We start from the raw sequence: 22,722 nt of genomic DNA on the forward strand, positions 1-22,722 counted from the left end.
AAAGTAAATATATTTTTTGAGTTTTTCTGTTTCATACAAAACATATGATGATATGTTTCCAGCACTAATTCTTTTCAGAACGTCATTAAATGACGTAATTATTTAACTTTCACTTAAATTATTATCTTATAAATATTCCCCTTATAATTATAGTCACGAAATCAGTAAAGTGATAAAAACATTGAGTTTCAAAATTAAATTAGTAGTTTTAAAGATACCTTAGTTAAGTAACACTAAATCGAAACGTCAACAACACAATGTTACCATATGAATAAAAAGAAGTATAGGGGTATTTTAAAATAGGTATTCAGAATTTATTTCAGCGTCTCATAAAATTATGTTATGAACGACAATTCAAGAATCTTCAAGTTCAAACGCAAGACAATTCAAATACAAAATATATGTTTGATGTTAAACGAACAAATCTTTCTCTTTTATTTATAGTAGTTTTGAAAAATCGTGGTCGTTTTACAAAATATAAACATGAATAAGGAAGGAAAAATTATTAATATTCAATAATTAATTTTATTGATAAATTCTATTTCTTCATTTTTCTTACTAGGGACTCTAGTTGGGAGATATTCTCTTGAGGCTTGTATCCCAGTTCCAACAAAACTTTTTCAAGTTGGCAGTTTATTAATGGCGACCGCGGGTGACGGGTCGTTTGTCTGGAAACTGTCACTATTTATTATTTTAGATATTTAAGTGTAGACACTGTGTTTACGTAAACATGACGGGAATTTTGCCTTCCTACCAACGATTTGTTAATGGAGTTCCTGTGCCGTCCATTTCCCGACGATCCTTTCGCTTACGAGAGAAATATTTGATTGTTTCTGTACTTTTGACATTCGGGATCGTGTGGTTAGGTGCACTGTTTTACCTGCCAGAGTTTAAAAGTTCCAATAGTGTGAACGATAGTGTTTACAATGTATATAAGAGAATTCAGAAGGCTGGGCCCGAGCTGCTCATGCCTCCGCCGCTGGCACAAAACGACGTCGGAGACTTTCCCGTCGTGGGGATCGCTCACCACGGTGGAGAGGGTGATGATCCTCACATAGTGGAAGATAGGAACCGTTTGCGAGCTAAGATAGAGGAGGACATGGGCATGAAAGTGTTAGAAAGGCCTCAGTTCGATGTAGCACCTTCGATTTCTTCGTCGCGAGGACCTAGCAAGCCTCCAGTAGATGCGATTGAGGAGCCCGCGGTCGGTAACAATGCAGCTAGCAAGGACGTGTCACCGTCAGGACCTAAGGCAGAAAGCTCCAATAAGTTTGTGGCTGTGGTACAGGCACCTGGAACAGATCCTGATCTAAAAAACAAACTGGAAACTGTCAAAAAGGTGAGTCATTTACACATTTATACTACTAAGTTTGTCCATTTGTCCTTCTACCAGAGTAGATAATTCCTTGTCTATGTATCAATAATTTGCATTAATTTCATTTCTGTGAAATGATATGGTTTTATTTTTTATGAAATGCAAATATCTACTTGTTCTGAGCATAAAATCTTAATTTTTAGGTCTTGCCAACTAGTGAGTAACTCAGACTTAATCAAAATAAACTCATAAAAAAGTCTTATCAGTCAACTCTTGCAATGATTTCCTATTATTATTATTACCCATTCAATCAATTAGCTAATAATTGCCTACAATTATGTATTTAGGTAGTTGTCAAGGTGTGTCATGTTTAGCTTTAGATAAGCTATAATAAATTCATGATAACAAAAAAATGTTCAACTTAATGAACTTCCTTTTTAATTACTAAATTTCTTGTTGATGGAGTACAGTATGGTATTTGAAACGGATTGAATTTAGTTTTTGAAATCGATTAAAAATAATTTGTTACCTGATAGCAGAAAATACTCTAACTGTTACAAATTGAAAGAGGATAACTTCTTCAAAATTGTATCTTTTACCCGATGTTTATCTTAAAAGCCAATATGTCATATTTATTACGAGGAGCAGATCAGAAAAAAATTGTAAATAGTATAAACTATTAACAAGTAACATTATCTAAAATTATTGCTGACCAATTAAGAATGGCAATACACTTTCTATGATGTCATGTTATAAACATGAAAATTTTATACTATGCTCAAGAGAGTGTAACAAAATAAAACAATTTTTTTAAGTATTACATATTCAGCAATGATTTACGTAGAAGACCGTTACACATTAATGTAGATTAGTATTTCAATGAGTACTTACTTATGACTAAAATAGTTATGATATTTAGATATTATGTGCATGGTAAGTTTTATTTCATTTATTAAATGATACCGTATGGAATTTGTTACGCTACACACATACGTAATTTACAAGAATGATTGCTTTTTTAATGTTTGTCATGGAACTAAATGTTATATTTCATTTTATGTGATGAATATAATGTACTTTTTAAAAGATCATTAACTCTATAATTTAGACATCCGCAGCAATTTTTGTTGTTTTGGTTGTAAGTGAATTTGAAACTTATGAAAGATTTATAGTAATTTAACCAGCAGTCAATTATCAGTAACTGCATATTTCTGTCATCTTAATAAATTTGATTAATCTGGACATGAAGGTGATATCAATCCTGAATCAATTTTTTTTATAAAGATTAAATAGAACCAAAGTTCGCTTGACAGAGACTAACAAGAAAATCCTATTCAATAGCAGGTCCTAAAAAATAATTACCTTGACCCAACATGATAAGAAATGTAAATTGCCCTATGCACTTTGCATTGTGCTTGCCATGCATAATGTAGAAAATGGTTATCACTTCAATTACAGAATACCAAACAGCATTCCATCTAGAAAACGTAGAATTTCAATCAATATGAAGAGCTCTGAAATTATAATAAATGTGCTAAATCTGTAACTTCTTTTTTGCCAAATTCGCAATCGCCGAGTCAACTTCGTCAATGTCAAAATCAGACGGGCCTGAAGGATTCGTTATTAAAGATTATCTTAATAATTTGATTCTCAGCAAATCGTACGAAAATACGGATTATTTAAGATTTTACTAAAAACATCAGAGATGAAAGTTGACAATCTCAATCGTAAAACTGCAGGATCGAAAACGCCGATATTTTTATTACTCGCATTAGAAAGTGATGATTACTCTTATCCAATTACGAATAATTTTCTAAAATATCCGTGCTGGTATCAAAACCCGTTAAATCACTTTCAATAATCCTTGGACAGAAAAGGTTTAACTGCGCCTCCTATTATCGTAGCCTTGACACCGATGAAGCTCCACAAGTGTACTAAGAAAGTAGAATCAATACGTATTATTTACATGTTAGATAACTGATGTAATTGTTGAACAATTCTGTTTATCAATAAACGCGAACATAGGTAGACGACCTCTTTTCTCATCTAAGATTTCCTGATTTCTCGTGCAGGGGTCACCTTTTCTTAGATTGGACGTGACTTATAAGTACAACGATTATATTGTGTACCTCGCGTTTTAATTGCTATAGTAATATGGATTACTGATTATTTTCTACATATGTTGTATTTATTTCTCCTAAGATGTGAACGTGACGATCAATGAGTATGAGGAGTCCTAAGACGTGTATTTATTGTTCGGTTGCAGGCTTATAGTCCCTTGAAGCAGTAAAAGCCTTCGCTCGAACTAATTGAATACAGATCTGTTAAAAAACAGTCACAGGCGTTTTTTATTGTAAGAACTAGCGTACAGGTTGAATCTAGGATTCTTTTTGCGGTATTCGGTATCATTATAGTAAAGACCGTTATTTCGTGTGTGACTATGGCAACATTAACTCACAACATTTATAACGGAGATTGTAACACATAAGGTTTAATTCAAGACTAATTTTGACCTACTATCGCTCTATTTTAAACTATTTTAATTACTGCGTCCTCGCTTTGTGACCATTGTAAAGCGAGACTCGGACGCATTGAATATCTGTGTCAAATTACAATTCACTTCACTCATAATCGCTTGATTAGATAACAAAACTCAAATTTTGACATTGACAATGTTTATGCAACTGGAACGGAACAATACATGAAAATGAACCGAGGCATTTATTTAAAAATCGATTGTTTTAAATATTTCAATATTTATTTTGCGGCATGAGTAAAAAAATTAAGGCTTTTTAAACATATATAAAATACCTACCTTTATTCAAAATATTTCGTTCTAAGTGGTTTAAATGTTGGTTTTGCGAAAAAATACAGCAATCGACGATCGTATAATAGTACTTGGTGCTGTAGCACAGAGCTCAGGGTCGTATGATAATTTGCCGTGCCTAATCACCGTCGGCAACGCTCGAACATGTTAATCAAATCCTGCAGACCATAACGATATGAAACCAAATGGCTTGAAAGTTGATTTATACTGTATGCAAGTCACTAACATGCATTTTATTGCTTCCACGTGCTACCTTTGTTTTTTTAAACCTTACTGACTCTGGGGAGTCGTTTGCACTTATCTGTTGGATTCACTTTCCAATCTATGTGTCTTTTGATCAAAGCATTGATGCTTTCGTATCCTATATTCTTGTTAGTCACGCCATAAACTTTACGTTCCAAAAACCATCTATCTGTCGTCCGTTTCCTATCGAGTAAAAACTCTCATAAACCATTATCAGCGTTGAAAGTACGTAAATACCTACTGTGAGCATTCCAAACCAGGTAGATAAGAAAATAGAATTACTACGAACATACTAATTAGTTTATAGAAACTACATACATGCAAGACTGTAACGAAAACACGTAATTAATCAGGGCAGACATTAAATAGCGTATATATCAACAATCCAATTTTTTCTCAATGCTCTTGTTAATTGCTTGATAAGGACATAAAACCTCTTATCTCTGTTATGAAATACTTAACTATTATCAAAGAGAATTTAATTTTAATTGCACATGAATGTTCTCATTTAGATGACTTAGTATAGAAGTTCTGAAAGATTCTATCCCAATTTAAATATGCGATAGAATGGCCCAGTGAAGTTTTATAACCCCATTTATTCATTTTATGGTCATTTCGACATCCATTAAATGACTATCTATGTCAATTGGAGGATATTATGTATAAATTGGGTTTCTTTTAATTCTTATTGCAATTCGGGTTTGTCTCGCTTGTGATGTACCTATTGAGGAGACGTGATTTTATACCATTTATATTTTGTTTAATTGACTTGGGAAGTTGGGTTACATCAGATTTTTCGATAGAGTAAATAATATCAACTAATGGGTCGTAATCGCACCATTTATACGAGTCAGTGATTGTATGAGCCCATTAAAGTCGTTTAAAATACTACAACTAATAATGTCAATCACGAGTCGTGCTTGATTCGAATATTTCCCCTTCGTTACTCTATTTTCGTTTAAGAAAGTAAAACGATTAAATAATAACTCATTTTCATGAGGCATATGTGTATACAGTTCATGTACATTATTAAATAATATAGTATATTCTGGTAAGTCGTGTGAAAGTAGGAAAATTCCATTCAAAGAAGCTTTGTTCCACATAGCGACCGTGTGAAATCGTTCAACCTAAATTTACACCATGCTCTAATACATATACTATCTATACCATCTATATCTACCCATTCATTGTACAACCAAATAAAAAACTTAAGAAACGAATAGCGCCTTATCGGAATAATCGAGCAATTTGTAAACGTTTTATGAAGATGTTTATCAAATTAATTATTCAAGCCGACAATGGCAACTACGGGCGCGTGCAAGTAAAAGTCTAGGCTTTCTCCATAACTTTCATGGTGGGCTGCGATATTAATTTCGTATTGGTCGATGACCGGCCGGTGGCAGGGTAGGCGGGAACCTTTGCCTTATGGTTATGGCACCATGCTCGCATGCATCGCAAAGTAAAACTTTGTTTATTACTAAACGCATGACTTGCGCTCTGTACTCATCTGTCTTGGATTACTTCAGAATGTTACACACTGGCCATTCAATATTTGCGTCGAGCTTCACTTGATTTAGAATATGTAATTAATTCCTGGCCATTCAATGAAAGTGAATAATGCATTGGGTTACATAAATCATTATATTTAAATGTTAAGCGAGCCCGCGGTTATAGTTATTTCATAATTTCAGTTCATTCAGCTGGTTTAAAACGGTACTTTATTTCTGAGCTGCTAGATTTTTTACTTTGTTTTATTTTAGCATCAACTTCTTCATACGTCCTACTCATTTCAGACGTAGTTACTACCTAGTATGTAGTACCTAGACCACCTAGGTATTATTCCAGCTACCGTTGTGGTCTGATTATGTTTGAACAGCTATGAAATTAACAAACAAACCTATTAATTTTATCGTTTTGTTCTTTGACAACGTATTGTTTAGCCTGTATTGACTGAGCCGTGTATTTTATGTGACTGTGCCAGTGACTCATATACATAAAACTTGAAAAAATAAAATGTAGCTGCAGGAAATAGGTTTTTGTATTATGCAAGTACTTTTGTATAAAAAAAAAATAGTTTTAGCAAATGAAAGTTAAAAAAATAGATGTTTGATTATCGTAGCTTTTATTTTGATCCATGATGTCTTACATATATTTGAGATGCAATCTTCAAGGGGGTATTAAATTAAAAAAGAACAGTTGAAATAAACAGCCGGTCCGTTTACCTCACCGTGTGTACATCGAAATAGATGTGGAGCGCACACGACTAGAGCGTGGAATGACACACGGACGGTGTGGATCTAAAAAGCACATTCCGCAAATACCGTGCAGACCCAGTTTACTTGTGTCGGCGTCATGGTGGCGTGCTAAGTACCTAAGGTAACGGCACACCGAATCGGTCTCGTCGAGACGTCGCCGGTGACCCCACGACACACATTTCCCACTAAAACAGTAAGCCATCACCGTTCACTGCACACCAAACTAACGACACTTTCTCGAAAACAGACGTGCAGTATTACAGCGGAATGTTAAAACTAAAAATATACATGTCCAAGATATCTCAAATATTTAGGTTGCCTCCTAGTATTCGAGCGAAACTACTATTATATATTTATCCGTAGGAATTGAGAGGCAATTGACCGAGGGAGATGCAAATTCTACATAAATTACGCGAAATTGCGTCATTACGGCATCATTTTATCCAACCGACCTACCTACCGTGTTTCCGGGTTCTGAATGGTTAGAGCATGTTATTGAAGTATCGACACATTCGAGCCTCTGCCGTTGTTAGAATTTAGGATATCGGAATTGAACTTTGTATTCTAAATATAAAAGTCTACGTATTTTGATTTTCTTTATTTATGTAGTTTAGTAACACGGGGTGATTGAACTTATGAAATAATTGCAAACAAATAGATGCAGAGCGTTTAAGTATAAGTCATGCCTATTCATGATATTGACACACTCCTTTGTTATCAGATAATATCTAATTGGTATGATATACCCTTATATAAACGGATACTAAAATGTGTCCGTTCCCATAACTTACAGTTTTGATGTCTTCAAAATACGATGTACAAATTCGATGTCATTTCAAAGGGCCCTTATACTAAGTTACTAACGTCATCTGATTACAGAATGTAATTAATATCCAAAATTATAATTCACCATTAGGCAGTAAACATTATATTAATTCGAGTGATAATTCAAAGGGCGCGGCGTCGGCGTCGGCAAACCGTCGCGCGTCGATAAGTTAGCGGCAAAACAAACAAAACGTTGTTGACGACGGAGTTGGGCTTGTTGAGAGCAAACCGGGGCAATTAGCCGGCCCCCAGTATCGCGCCAGGGGGAAGTGATAAAAAAAAACTCGGTCAAGAGCGCAAATCTCTGCTGATTTAGAGTCCTGTGCGCTTAGGGTGTACCCAATGTCGACAGGTGAATTTGCAACCTGACAGTTTTGTTTCAATGCCTCACTGCCTCAATAATCCTCGTATCCAATGAGATTAATTAATACTACATGCGTCATTGTACCAAATGCTGCACTGAGCTTCAATTCTCCGTATTTCTCTTGCATGTGGCCCTCTATTGTTTCAAAGAGGAAGACAATCGGCAGCATTACTTGTGATTCATTCTCTGTTACGTAGATTCAATATTCCATAAATCATTTTGATGAAGCTATTACGTAGACTAATCGTAATAGTAACTGAAACGGTTACGTGTTGGCAATATCTTTCATAATCTTAACATGGGGGGTACTACTACACCGGTAAAGAACATTTGTTGATGGTGACGTGACATTAACTTATCGCTAAACATTATGATGTAATCTTGATAACAAAGTCACAGCTGTTCGGAAGTTTCTTTTATCGTTATCGATTTAGACATTTTATCTTTATTAATCTTTTTTTTCGTTGGAAAGGTTATGGCCCTCAATCGATCAATACCTGCTCATTAATATCCCACTTCTGGAGTGCTGGGTGCAGGCCTCTTTCTACTACATAGGTTTAATTGAACACACCACGCTACCTCTGTGAGTTTGGAATTCAAAGTCCAATACTTGGTTCAGTAACTCAGGTTTCCTCACGAGGTTTTCCTTCACCGTTTATCAGTGGTGTCTTAGAATAATTAAGAAAATACATTTAATTTTGGAAAGGTCACATTGTTACCCGTCTGCGTTGGGTTCAAACCTGTAGCTCGTGCATACATAGAATCGCAAGGTCCCACCTAGACAAAAAACGGAAGCTACAAAGATATTTACAAGTGTGAAATGACATCATTCGTGCTAAAGACATAATAAGAACAAATAAAGAGATATTGTAGCATAAAGTTATGACAATCTTTGAATACTTTGTATGGTTAGGAAAAGTATTCTCAAATTAGTCGATTATGAAGCATTAAATTCATTTATCAATTTTAATTACCTAGCTAGATAGACATGTGGCAGACCGTTATTGATACATGAATATTGCATTTTTAAAACATCATAAAAACTTCAATTCATCTATGAAGATGTTTTATGAATCTAGTGAAATGCTACCGTTAGATAACCCGTAATCTTTCACATTATAAGCTATCAATATGTCGATCCGTTATTTGAACTCTGTAAATTAAATATGTATATTGTTTGTTAAACAGTAGAATTCAAGAAATCAAAAGTGACCCTCAATTATATGATTATGAATGCCACGCAAAAGCTACTTATTTCGTGATTACGTATAAACTTTGTAGAAACAATACCCTCTTTTAAACTTTTTCGCAGACATTAAGGTTATCAGCGTCTTCTGTAAATAGAATTACACTAATGATGTCATATTCTTTTCCGGTAGCTTTAATCGTGCGACCGTTGAATTAGTTGAGACTATACGTATGAAAGGCGCCGTCCTAATGCGTGCCGCAATTAGCACACAGGACGCTCCGGAACAATTTTATTGCGTTTAATGTCCCTCCAAACTGCTCCCGACGGGACTTCATCACATTAAGAACTCGATCTCATCGCTATAATGTTATCCATCCGAGATATAAGAATCTTGGACCTCTGTTATTTATATTTAATCATACCGTCCACGAAAACTACGGTTTTCCCAATACTTCTATTTGCAGAACAGATTATGGTTATTATCTACGAACACAATCGACTTAATTACGGAGTGTAGGTTTAGCGTGCACTGATAGTATAAAAATATGCATCATAAAAATGTTAATCTGTCTTCGAATGATACAGCTCTCTTTTCGACACACTATTACTCACACAGCATTGTCATTCTGTAAGGCTCCGCATGCTGCAGTTTTTGTGGCATGTCTGTACCTCGGGATACGTGTTTACATGGCGACGGAAGACGCATCTCATTCTCTCATATTTCGGATTGTTCTTTTTGCGACATTTGCCGATTACAATCGGCTGTACGTTCCATATGTGCGCTAATTTCTTCTAAATAAACTTATGTATGGAGAACGATTATAACAGGATTTCGTTCGTTTGATTCTGCATTCCTTCAAGTATAACAGTAAATAAAAAAAAAGATTAACACTTTAGTTTTAAAGTTTTTGTCTAATGGCGAGTTTGTTTTAAATCAGATTAATTGTTTGCTAAGCGCTAGAGATCCGATATCTAAATTGGTTACTTAGCAGGAGTCTGTAGGAAATAAAGTAATGAGTATCTTCCGTTCCTAACCACAACAAGTTGGGCCCTCCTTTGTCCAATGCCTTGGTCGTCTCGATCCGTGTCAATGAACTGCATCGAGACTTTACGAAGGCGAAAAATATTTATCCTGCCACGAGACGTTATCTTTATTTCGAATAAATATTTTTTTACGGTTATTGCTTATGGATGTTTTACCGTAATAATGTTGCATATCATTTTCAATAAAGAGATCTATGTTATTATTTATGTTTCGTGATGAGTTCTGAGTCTGAGTCTTTAAACGGTTAACGCAGTAATTGATTAGATACGGAGTTCGGTTTTCTTTTTCTTGTCTTTCATAGTTTGCATGAGGAAGGAATGGTACTTTTCTTTAACTTAAATGTTGTTTATATACGATAATAATAATAAGAAATAAAAAAATAATCTATAAACGTAAATAAGTATCTACATATTCCTGCGAAGCTGCTTAACAAGTTTGCTCATATTTCCGAATATGTTAGATTCTTGATTTCACTTAACCCTACTATCCTCGCATCACTTACCGTTTATCTCCAATTGAGTATTATTTACATTCTGAGATTTTCTAAAACACGTGAAGTACGATTTGTATGTTTTTTTCCTTTTTCTACGATTACACTTTTTCTGCATCGGTTCCGACAATATTCATTGGTGATCGTGAAGAAAGAGCGTGGTCGAAGTCTAATGGACTGTGAAAAGTAACCGGACACTTCGTTTTTCTTACTTTCCTAGTTGGCCCTCGGGCCTCGGGCAGGAGTTCGTTACACAATATCTCAGCCAGTGAGCACGGCGGATATACTCAGCTTACGTTATGCCCAGCCAGAAACAATACTCGTGCATTTAGGTGAAATGTTCATAGAATATTGTTTGTGGAAACTCGCTTGCTTGTGACGTCATGGTATAAACTTCACTTTAGTATAATACTAAAGTGAAGTGTATTTTATTGATTGTGTTATTATAATATATTTAAACTTCCTCCCTTTCTTCCTATTTTGATGGTTTCTAATTCCTTTACGTTTATTTGTTTTTACAATATTAGGTTTCCTTCGAAAACGTTCAATAGTATTGTTTATAAATCAACCACACCTAGCAGTGATTCATTTGTTGCAGTGAATGATTTCTTTTTTTAATAAAACCACTTGATTCGGCAGTACCATGCCTCCGACCAATTTGATAATCAAGGAATATTAACATCATCTACCACAAGCAATTACCACTGATATAAAAAATAAATAACTTGTTTTATGATTTCAATAACGAAACAAGTCATTTTATAAGTGCCTTGTTTGTGTTCTTTGTTATTTTGTGTGTTGATGATAAGAAGCAAATTTGGATTTTGTGCACTTCCCTATGACTATCCTAAAAAAAAAGAATTTCCTCTCCAATTCACGAAGCAACTTATTTTTGTTTACACAAATGGATTACTGAAATAAATTACCAATTATACATTAATTATCAAGCAAACATATTTAACAATATACACTTATTATCAGACAATATTGAAATAATTTCAGCTTATGACGTAATTTTCATTCTTAGTTCAACTAATTCAAACATCTTCGAATCTAACCGCATGCACATAAATACTTTATATTCAGTACGAAGTTACGTTATGAGTGAAATCGTAAAGTAACCTATTAAACCAGCATCCACGTCATATTATTGCTCGTCACTATTCATATAAATAGGCTCGAGGCTAACACGGTAATATCACAGTAGAATTCTACTAAGGCAATTACGAAACATAGTAGAGGGAAGTGCACCTACACAGCTGGAAAACAACTAAACCTTCAGTCTTTGACGTATGTCAAATATCTAGGTAAAACAAGATTTTTATAAAATTGTTTAGACATACAAACACTATTTCCAAAAAATGATTTTTCTATTAGTGCATACCCCCCGAGTGCCGCTTCCCTTAATATTTCTATGTTCCGTGGTAAATATTGAGGCGAGATATTTTCACTTCCTCAGCAACTTCACTACTCGACTGTGCCCCTAACATAAGCTAGATATGTTTCCGCCTTAATACGCTTGTTGTTCGCGTTCGACGCTCAGCTAATGTGCGATAATGCGGGACGGGGGGTAACGACAACGTCTCAATCATTCGCCTGACACCACCACCCGCCTGATTACAGTACTTATGGAGTCATTAAGAAGTTATTATTTTGTGTACATGTTGATAAACTTGGAATATTGCCAAGGATGCTGTTACAGGTAACTTCATGGTAAATCAAATGGTATGCCTCAGTTGCTGTCATTTCTAACAGTTTCTTGAAACTGTACCAGATTGTTGCTAGTTAAATCTCATATCCAAAAAATATTTAATAATTACCTACATTTCAGAAAACACCCAGGTCATATCCCTTCAAACAAATTTGTTCCAAAAAAGATTTAGGTATTAAACGGATATCAATAGATCCAATAGAGTTGTGTGCCTCGAGAAATAGTTTATCCCGGTAAAAGAACTTTCATCTCGCACTGAACCGGGCACAACTCTCGCCCATTGATTTTATATAAGACGTTTTTCTCAGTATATTATTGACGTCCTTTGAAAAGGTTTGTTTGTTATATGTTCAATAGACCTAGTTACGGCCCACGATTATACGACGATTTTGTATAAAGGGTTTGTACCTAGGTACTTATCACAATAGTTTTATCTTCTATATTGGATTACGATTATCGCATTATACCTTATAAAAACTCATTCACATTTCTTGACAGGTATTAGTCTAATTAAACAAAAAATACTCAATAAAAGTATTGAGTATTAAATATAAACAGTTATCAACATACACATTGCTTGATAGCTGAATTTTTTAGATAACACTTATGCTCTTTAATTAATATTTATGACTTTATCTTTTTAGGGTCTCGTACCCAAACGGTAACAGAAGCACCTGTCTATCCGTCTGTCACCGAGTTGTATCTCGTGATAACGAGATAGTTAACATTTTCAAAGAGGACGTTGTTTTGTTGCCCTATAACACAAAAAATTAAGTTTGAGATTAGGCTAAACTAAGTAAGTAAGGATTCTTGTGGCTAAAAATTTGATGGGGTGACTCTTATTTATTGCAAATTGATTTGCCCTTAGCCTATTGTAGTGGAACCCTCAACGTCACGAGTCCGATTCGCACTTGCCCGGTTTTTTCACATATTGTTACCATGTGTTGTTATTGATTACGTATCTTATCAAAATATAAATATACTGAGATATTATATTATTCCACATCTACAAAAAAGACGTCGACGTATATTCAAGTATCTCAACGACGTCGCATGAAAATATCGCGAAAACATTAAACACACTCGTCTGAAAATATATTGCATGCCTCGTGTAATATTTAAAACGATTTTCTCAAGTTTAAAGCGAATTTATTCGTAAATTTTAAACGCGAGCGATGTTTAGCGAATTCCGTGAGCTCGCCTTATCTGGCCTCGTTTGTCCTCCGGGAAGCTCTTTAAACCGATACGGAGAGTTCTCTATAACCTTCAAAGAAACGGGCGAATCACGCTTCTCATGTAAAAGGTACCAGTAAACATGTACGGAAGACGTCATCTGCATAATGCATACACTACACCTATAAGAAATATTACACTCGTTAAGATCTTCGTACCTAAAGGTCGTTGTACTAATAACAATGTTACGTAATACAAGCCTGTCTGTTTCACATCATGTTTCATATTTACTTTCCGTTATTAACACATGTACACAGCATACTAAATTAGACTGTAATTCGTTCACGCTTCACGATATTTTATTGTAGTTCCCGTACTTTTGTATGAAATAGAGAGTAAACTTCTAAATGTCCCTAGCATTATGAAGATTTATTAAATTACGAGTAAAAGTCGCTGCCCATAACTTTTTCCATTCTTTTGTGCGTGTTCGTAAAATTCTGTAGATATGATCCAGCTATGGGATGAACTAGTTTTCTTTACGTAAGATTTTTACTGTCGTCGAGTTTAAATTTTGTCCTGACAACAGAGCTAAGTATAAAACCTTGTCATCTAATGCCGCTTTTGTGTCTCCAAGCCAATTAGACTCACATTGTGTGGTGTGCTGCATCTTTATAATTTTCAAGATTACTGGCGTAATATAATTAACTGTCATTACCGTAACACAGTTCTCATCAACATACTTCGCCAAGGTTAAATATCTTTAATATGTCGAATAATATTTTTTATATTAAGTGATAACGCTATTGCGTATTTATGGAGATCAACCGAATCGAATGAATCCGCCTCATGAAAGTTAGTATAAAAACCAGCCAAGTGAAATAAACGTGTGTGACAAAAATTTTAGGTACCCCCTGTCAAATGTGTCTGTACCTCAACAACCTCTCTTTGCTTAAACGCGATGTTTAATTTTAGTTTTAATTTAACCTATTTACTTCATTATTTGATTGCGGATTGAACTGACTGCGGAGTCTCAGTATTAGCGCAACCGAAATCATTTGGTAAATTTCATGGGATACAAAATCTTAGACGGAAACAATTTATTTTATTTCGGACACTACCAAGGTTTGTGGCAAAACAATCGAGTGGCAATTTATCCAAATGTATATTTTCAGCTCTGCCGAAGTAACTAAAGTACCAAGATATAAGGCATTGGACTATCCAAATCGTAGGCGTTGTTTGTTATTCGAGTATAGAATTTCACATGCTTACTATTCCTAGAACCTTACACCAATGGCACCGGGATATAATTGCGCCTAATTGGTTTGTTATACAGTCTCACTACCGGCCACGGTGATAATTGTAACCTTAAATAAGATATTTGTATATGCTGCTCACTAGTCTACTTGGAGATTACTCATAAAAAAACTTAAGTAAGCCTTATACTTTAACTCTACTAATGAACACTAGCACAGAATGAAAGCTTTTCCAGTAACGGTCTTATGTACTTAGGTAAAAATGTACGTACTACAGTTAGTTTAAAGACAAATCACTACATAGTATAAAACAAAGTCGCTTTTTCTGTCATGTGTCATGTTGTCCCTATGAACGCTTAAATCTTTAAAACTACGCAACGGATTTTGATGCGGTTTTCAACAATAGATAGAGCAATTCTTGAGGAAGGTTTTAGTGTATAATAAGTTTAGGTTTTGTGTAAACTGACAATATTACAACGATATTAGTTAAACATGTCGGAAAAAATTAAGCCATTCGAGAGCTTTCCTCGAGAACGCTGCCAAAACCTTTTGAGTTACAACAAAACTATGTATGGCGGGTTTGTACCTCTTTAATAAATCTACAAAAAAGTCCGTGGTGGTATATGTCTATCTTCCAAGGATAACCCACAATAACCATTTTTATGTGTTTTCTTAATACAGTAAAATTATGGGTTATTTACGAACCTATTTTTAACAATACAGTATTAATCCTTATCCAAATAAATAAGTTAGATATATTATACATGTAATATAGAACAAAATTGCCTTTTACACTACACCAAAAAAGTGAATAGGTAATGAGTTATCGTAATATTAAAATCTCCGCGCGAGAAATTAAAAATCGATGAAACGTAGCGAAGATATCGTTAGCATCTATATACTAATATACTTATACTAATATATAAAGCTGAAGAGATTGTTTGTTTGTTTGTTTGAACGCGCTAATCTCAGGAACTACTGGTTCAAATTGAAAAAATATTTTTGTGTTGAATAGACCATTCATCGAGAGAGGTTTTAGGCTATATATCATCACGCTGCGACCAATAGGAGCGAAGAAAAACTCATAACTTATATCTTCTAACCACGCAGACGAAGTCGCGGGCAACAGCTAGTTATAAATAAATAAGTAATGATACTAATATGAATATTTCGTTTATTTCAGGTAATTCTACCTAAGCAAGGTGTCTACGAATCTCTCCAGGGTAACATTTTAAACAGCGTCGTTAATATGTTTTTATATTTCCCCTCTGTTCACGGCGTTATTGTAGCAATTCCCGATTTCCGTTGTTCCGGCCATATTTCTGTACGTTCCTTTTTACGAGGAACATAAAAACCAACTCAGGGCTCGCGAGTAAGTACTTGTGTAGAGTCGTCGTATTACTAGTGCTGACTCGGAAGGTTGCGGGTCGGCCTGTTTGCAATAACGTACGACTTTGGTGTCTAATTCTTTTTCCTTTTTTCTGTGTAAAAATCACTCAGCAAGAAGCCGCAAGCGTTTACTCCTCCTTACGCAGTGATACGAGGGTGGCAACGACGGCTGCCGGAGCCGCCTGCCCACATAAATAATCGGGGGCTTACAAATTCACCCACCCAGCTTCTCTCGACAATATCATGAAAACTTTGAACCAAATTGATCGCAAAACGTAACTCTCTAATGGCGTGTAGAGCCGATTATAATGGACAGTTTTAATGCCGCTTGCCAATTAAAGAGAATCCTTTTGTAATTTGGAAAGTTTAATATTAATTCGCTTGTAACATTAACTCGACTGTTATGAGAGTCCTTCGTATTATTGATATTCGCTTCTAAATTATTGCAGTCCAGATATAATATGCGTATAACCTTCCGACTGATTTACAAATATGCAATTGATTTGGAGATCTTACCGGGCGGGAACTGAGGATCATAAATTGGGCAGTGCGGATCCCCTAGGCATAAATCGACAATTGTCCTGTCAACGTGTGGGCGCCGCCGCCGCGCCGCCAGCCGCCGGCACCTCTCCCGATACACAATGTCCACCACATATCAGTCGATTCAATCTCGCTTTTGCGATCACTGTATGAATTAAGCATTTAAATGCTGATGAAGGTACTTATAAATTCTTTCGAGTCTCAATTAGATTTATGACCTCTTTTCCACTTCTACTAGCTCTTGCCAAGATACTGACTGAATATATCTAATTCGGTGGCTATCTAATTCCATGAAAATGATTATTTATAACTTGAACATCTGACGAAACTAATATATTCACGAGGATTACGTTATTTAATAAGGCAAGCTTATACTCGCAACCGTTTAATATGATGTTGTCAATCAAAATGCTGAAGTGCTCTCCTGTCCGTTCCTGAATACTGAAATACGTTAACGATTCCGTTGGGTTGTTATTTACTTTTAGTAATAATAAATAAGAATATGTGAATGCAAACAACTAGCGCCGCCGCTAGACTCGTAAACAAACACTCTTACTGGCCCCTTACGTACGTTACGTAGCATACCTTTAACTGACTGAATTCTACTAAGTATTAAATGGAGTTTTTTGACATTTTGTAGTGTACTAAAATTAAGCTAATGAGTTAAAATAAAGCTAAAAAAAAGTTAAAACAAGCAAGCCAAAGCCAATCTTATTTCTACGGTATTTCAAAAGGTACCGATAGAAACGGCAAAAAATATACGATTGTCTAACGCATGACCGAGGTTTATATGTAGGTTGTGCTATTGTATTATTCTCCTTGCGAGCTTCACAAAATGTCTCGTGTACACATTCACCCGCACCGTACTTTGAAGGTCAGAACACATTCGCATTACGTTTCATATTCATGTGCCGTGCCCGTCACCTTAACGCTTCCCAAACTTAGTTTTGTTGGCAGATCGATTGTGACTTCGTCGTAAGTTTATAAACACGTTTCTGAAGGAGAGACCCTTTTTATCATATGTACTCTATCTTAATCTACCTTTTCAAAAGTTTCATTTGTGCTCGTAAATGATGTAGCGAAAATCGTGATAAGGTAGAAGCGCATACGTCCGCGGTAACGATTCAAGCATTCAACGTAACGTTCTGAGAAGTCTCGATCTCGTTACGATAGTTGGTGTTCAGCACCCCGGGGCCGCCGCCGCGTCGCTCCAAAACTTATCGTGAGAGATACCGGGACCATGCTGCCGCCGTGCGATGAATTAATTTGCCACCCGCTATTATTTAAACTACCCAGATTGCAATAAAGATACCTTTGGCTCTGGGTCTTCAGCATAACGTCACGTTATTATCTTGTTCCCGAAAATGTATACTAATTTACTGTACATTTATTAGTATTCAATAAGGCAGGATCTACATGCATGGCAGTTCAGCAGTTTCAACACGGTCATTAATTACAGCTATGATGTATGCTTTGTCTCTGATGTTCATACATGAAATGTGTTGGTGTTCCCTTAAATTTATGACGACATTACAACAAAGAGAAACTGGGATTCGATCGATGACCTGGCATTTACCTTAACTAGAAATGGCGTTTCAGTGAATAGTTCATAGTTCCTCTTTTCTTAAAAAAGCATAAATTGAATTTCCTGATAGCGGTAAAAGTGAAAGGACTCGTAAGCGTATTGTGGAAATAGTTGTTGAACACATTTGAGGAAACTTCAAAAGTGGAAAATTTATTTAAATACAAACTATGCGGAAAATGCGAAGTGAAAGTTTGCGGCGATGGTTGAACAAAACCATATGTATACGTTATTGTAACTAGTGTGTAACAATAGTCTTGAAGCGTTAAGTATTGTTACGGCACGTTACGTCATACACTGTGGTTTCTGTTTGGTTTACTTTTAATTTCACGACCGTTATTACGTTAGTTAATGAAGGTCTTTCACTTTTTCACAAACATAATATAATTTAAGAATTTCTATGTAAATCTAAATTCATTGAATACGAACCACGTCTTCAACATTTTGTCTTGATACGACGTCGTTGTCCATAAACGTATATTTCTCGAATTCAAACAATTAGAAATTTCATGGTTTGCGTTTTTGTTGGGATAAATAAATATTTTATTCGAGTATGTTGGGCAGTCGCGTGTCAGTCGACAGTAAGTGCTCCAGTGGTGTCGCGCCGTGGGTCCACTCGCCTGTGATGGATGTAGCTCGCTGCGATCCGTCATCGAAGCGGATGCCGCCGCCGACGGATGCCTCCCTCGTTTTTTTGCAACGCTAAGTTATACATCAGGCGACGGACGATATAAATCCTTGCGTACTTGACAGCGTTTCATTGAATACAGAATTGAATATACGCTAATTAAGTACCTTCTTTCTTTGACTGCAAGTATATTTAGTGGATGAGTCTAAATGCTAAACTCGGGCTCCCGCGCCTTAAGAGTAATGAGTTACTATTTACATACGTGTACTGTGGGTGCGATGGTGATAAATGCGTTATCAACCGTATGCATTCTTCCGAAAACATTTTAGTTTAGCTATACTGTATTCACGTTTTACTGCGGTATCTATACCGTTAAAAAAAAAGTTGTTAAAAAAATTATAAAAAAGTTTAATGATGCATTTAAATTTGTTTTTATTTGTTTTCGATAACTGAAGAATATATATTTTAGTAAAAAAAAAGAACTTTCACCGACTTCAAATTACTGATTCGTCCATATTTTATGTCATTGTATAGTTCGTTGCTTAACGCTATGGAGTTGTAAAAAAACTATTGAATCAGATGTTAAACTACATTATTGTTAACACATCAATTTGAGGGAAACATATGGGACCAAAGTGGTTTAATAATATCTACTGCATTAAGAAACTATATCTTTTTTGTAGGATAAAATATCGTCAATGGCTTTATCTGCTCGTGCTTATTAAATTTGATAATTCATCAATCCTGCAGGCTGCGCCATCGCGCCGTCCATCCACATGATAACAAGTTCCCGTATTAAAATGCGCTACTTGTTGCCATGTTACATAAAACATTAACCCCCCGTGGTGATCTGTCGTGTTTCGTTTATCATATTATCTTTATCGATTAAGCCTCAACTCTGCATTTCTAATTCTCCTTTATCTTTCGTATTCATTGTATTAAAAGATTCCCCCAACTCGCTCTCGTTATGGTTTGTGCGGATTAAAGTCGTCGATGTTTTTGTCCTGGTTTTTAAACGGCAAAAGCTTTCGTCGCGTCGTTAAATAAATCAAATTTAAGATTTCGTGGAGCATTAATCATGTTGCATGTTGTCGGCGCAGTGCGTCGTGTTTGATAATTCTGTCGGTGCCCGTCGGAGATGAAGAGCGTGCGTGAGCCACCGCTCGCTCGACGTTTTTGCCCTGCTCCCGTCGACTCGTCTCATTGTCTCACCAGGCGGCATATTGGATCTTACTATTCGACACACGAAGTAATACAATAATTAAACCTTAATTTGGACTTGTAAAAATATGGGCTCTCAAAAAGGACTCGGGAGCTAATTTATAAATTCAGTTTATAGTATGACGATTTGTGGAGAAATGCTAAGCAAATTTTATGCGTTTTATGTGGTTTGCATTCTTGGATCTTATTTAACTATTTGTTAATTAACGAAATCATAGTCGTATTTAAGAAAATGTTTTAGTTATTCACCAGGTAAGCTAGCAGGTACTGAGTTAAAACTAAGATCATAAAATTTTCACGTCCTAAATTCGGAAACAAGTACTGATTGATCGGAATAAATGTCGTTTATAAGGCGACGGTCGTAAAGAAGCGGTCTTTGCGTCACAGGCAGGCAGCACGGATCCTAGAAAATTAGATTTTACTTTGTTTCTGTGACACCGGAGATTTAAGCTCGAGCTAGTCACAAAAATGTTATTCCACCACCTGCAGACGTTTACGAACCCTCGTAAAACTGATGGTCTGAGACACTGAAAGTAAAAGTGTCTCTGTTTTATAGGATTCTCTTTATATGTACATTATTTACGCATCGCAGTTCGCCATTTCTTCTTTTCTACCTTTTTAATGTTAGTCGTAATTTCTAACCGACTTATATAAACGATTTTGCATAGTTAAATCGAAGAACAGTTTGCCATCTTAGTGATTAAAATATTGCAGTAGATACGTTGGTAGCTCAATTAATGAGCGGGTGGTGCCGACAGCCCCGGGACGGCTGCATATTGCCTGCCTGTACAGCGCCGCTTGCCGCGCAGCTTCTCCGATTGAATTCTTGGCAAACACTTGCACATTATTATCGAAAGTCTTCTTCGAATGAACCGAACAATTTAAAACATAGAAATGAACATTAATCGTTCCTTTATCCTCGACGACTCCTAAGCACCTTTCAAGTTCTAAAGATTAATTTTAAACGTTTTTTTCAGATTTTCATAAGATAAACTGTTACGGAAGTTCCGCTTCATTGTTGTGAGTCCGCCAGACGAGGCGGCAGCTAAGTTTATTGACCATCGCCAAGTTAGCCTCTACCAAAGTACGCCACTTTGAGGAACTTTAACTCGGTAAAAGCTATGGCCCGGAAAGCCCCTTTTTCTCCATTTATTGCTAAAGTTCTTTCATACGTGTCTTGAGAACTTGAAAATTCTCTTTTTAATGTTAACTTAGCGCCTGTGTGGGTCAATACAGTTTTCCAATGCTATTGCGCTTGGATTCGTATATTAAGTGAAGGGGCTTTAAAGTACTTAAATGTTCCCGGAGTCTGCATTCGTTGGCAGAGTGCCTGTTTTCACGAATTGTTGCTCTCAGGGCGAGCAGGCGACTGCGACAGCATCTGTACCCACCTCGGCATTCTCAGTGCCTGTCGTCCGCACCAACTGGGGATTATTTATCTAAATTTAGAACAGTTTATTGTCACGAGCAAGCACTGCTTATACATTTACCTTGTACTACTTTTTCTGTTGTTTTAACTCACGTAACCCACTTTAATTGCTGACTTTAAAACGTGTTGTGATCACTGTTCCTTGTTTCTATTCCGACATCAGGTAATTTAAGCAGAATATATGTATTTTGGAAGATAATATTTAAAACATAGAAAACCATTTAAAAAAACGCGTCCTCTGTATGTATTTTATAAAACATTTTATTACAAATACGAAGATATATTTCATCGCGCCTATATTTGGTTACATTCCCGTTTTTCCGCCTAATATACTCTGTACTGCAGCTTCTCCAATATCGATTTCGTCTACATGCTTTGCATTCTAAATTAAAACGGGAAAGGGTTTGAAACGGTTCAACCGAGTTCTAGTCTCGTATTCTCCATCATGCCTTCGTTGCATTCTCAAACTTTAAGCTCTGCCTTCTAAACTGCACCGCCTCATTTTTCTCCAATGCTTGAGATTCCTCACTACTCCACGGACGTTCATCTTATTCATACCGTTTTCAAATTGCCCGATAGATACTGTATAATTTATAATATCTCTAATCAGAAATTGAATAAAAGTGAAAAAAAAAACTCAGTCCTGTTTAAAAAGAATAAAAATTCGCGATTGAGAGTTGGCGGATGTCATTTGGATAGTAATTTCCGCCATTACCCTTCTTTCCCTGACCAGTTATTAGAGGTCTGACAGTTTTATTCGACGACGTTGAACTCTAATTATCCTGCCCATTAATTACTGAAATGAAACGACTATTAGAGTCTATTTCGTCTATCAGCTGGTATTGTTTCTCGTAGCATATCAATAGACTAACTTTGCTTTTAGTCTTCCCCAAAAAAGATTTGGTGTCTACGTGACGATACTAAAAAATGTGAATAAGCAAGTTTAAAGAACTTGATACTGTTATACCTTCATATAAAAGTGAGAAACTCCAGACTCAATATATAATTTAAAGCAATATGCTTAATACGTTTTCCTCGCCTCGTAGGTAGAAACTGTCGTGTCGCAAACTTTAAAGATATTCCTTGAATGTCTCAGTCCTATGTCCTGAGGGAGTAGTTACGTGCCTGTATGCAGCGCCCGAGGCCTCATGTAGGTACCGTATTCACAAACACCACTCCGATCGTTTAAAGTGTAAACTCATGAATTGAACGTTATTTTATGAAGATAAATAAAGCTCCTCGT

The 22,722-nt window shown here is 35.8% G+C and overlaps 1 protein-coding gene across 1 annotated transcript in view; it reads left to right on the top strand.

The window, feature by feature from the left end:
• Window positions 1–624: 624 nt before the first annotated feature.
• Window positions 625–22,722, top strand: part of LOC113500731 (mannosyl-oligosaccharide alpha-1,2-mannosidase IA-like) — a 57,796-nt gene continuing 35,698 nt past the window's right edge. Inside the window, exon 1 of the mRNA XM_026881613.1 lies at window positions 625–1,339. Within this exon, the coding sequence (XP_026737414.1) occupies window positions 731–1,339 (609 nt within the window). The 5' untranslated portion in view covers window positions 625–730. The remainder of the gene's footprint in view (window positions 1,340–22,722) is intronic.

The sequence above is a fragment of the Trichoplusia ni genome, chromosome 14 (genome assembly GCF_003590095.1).
Source record: "Trichoplusia ni isolate ovarian cell line Hi5 chromosome 14, tn1, whole genome shotgun sequence".
In the NCBI taxonomy this organism is placed as follows: domain Eukaryota; kingdom Metazoa; phylum Arthropoda; class Insecta; order Lepidoptera; family Noctuidae; genus Trichoplusia; species Trichoplusia ni.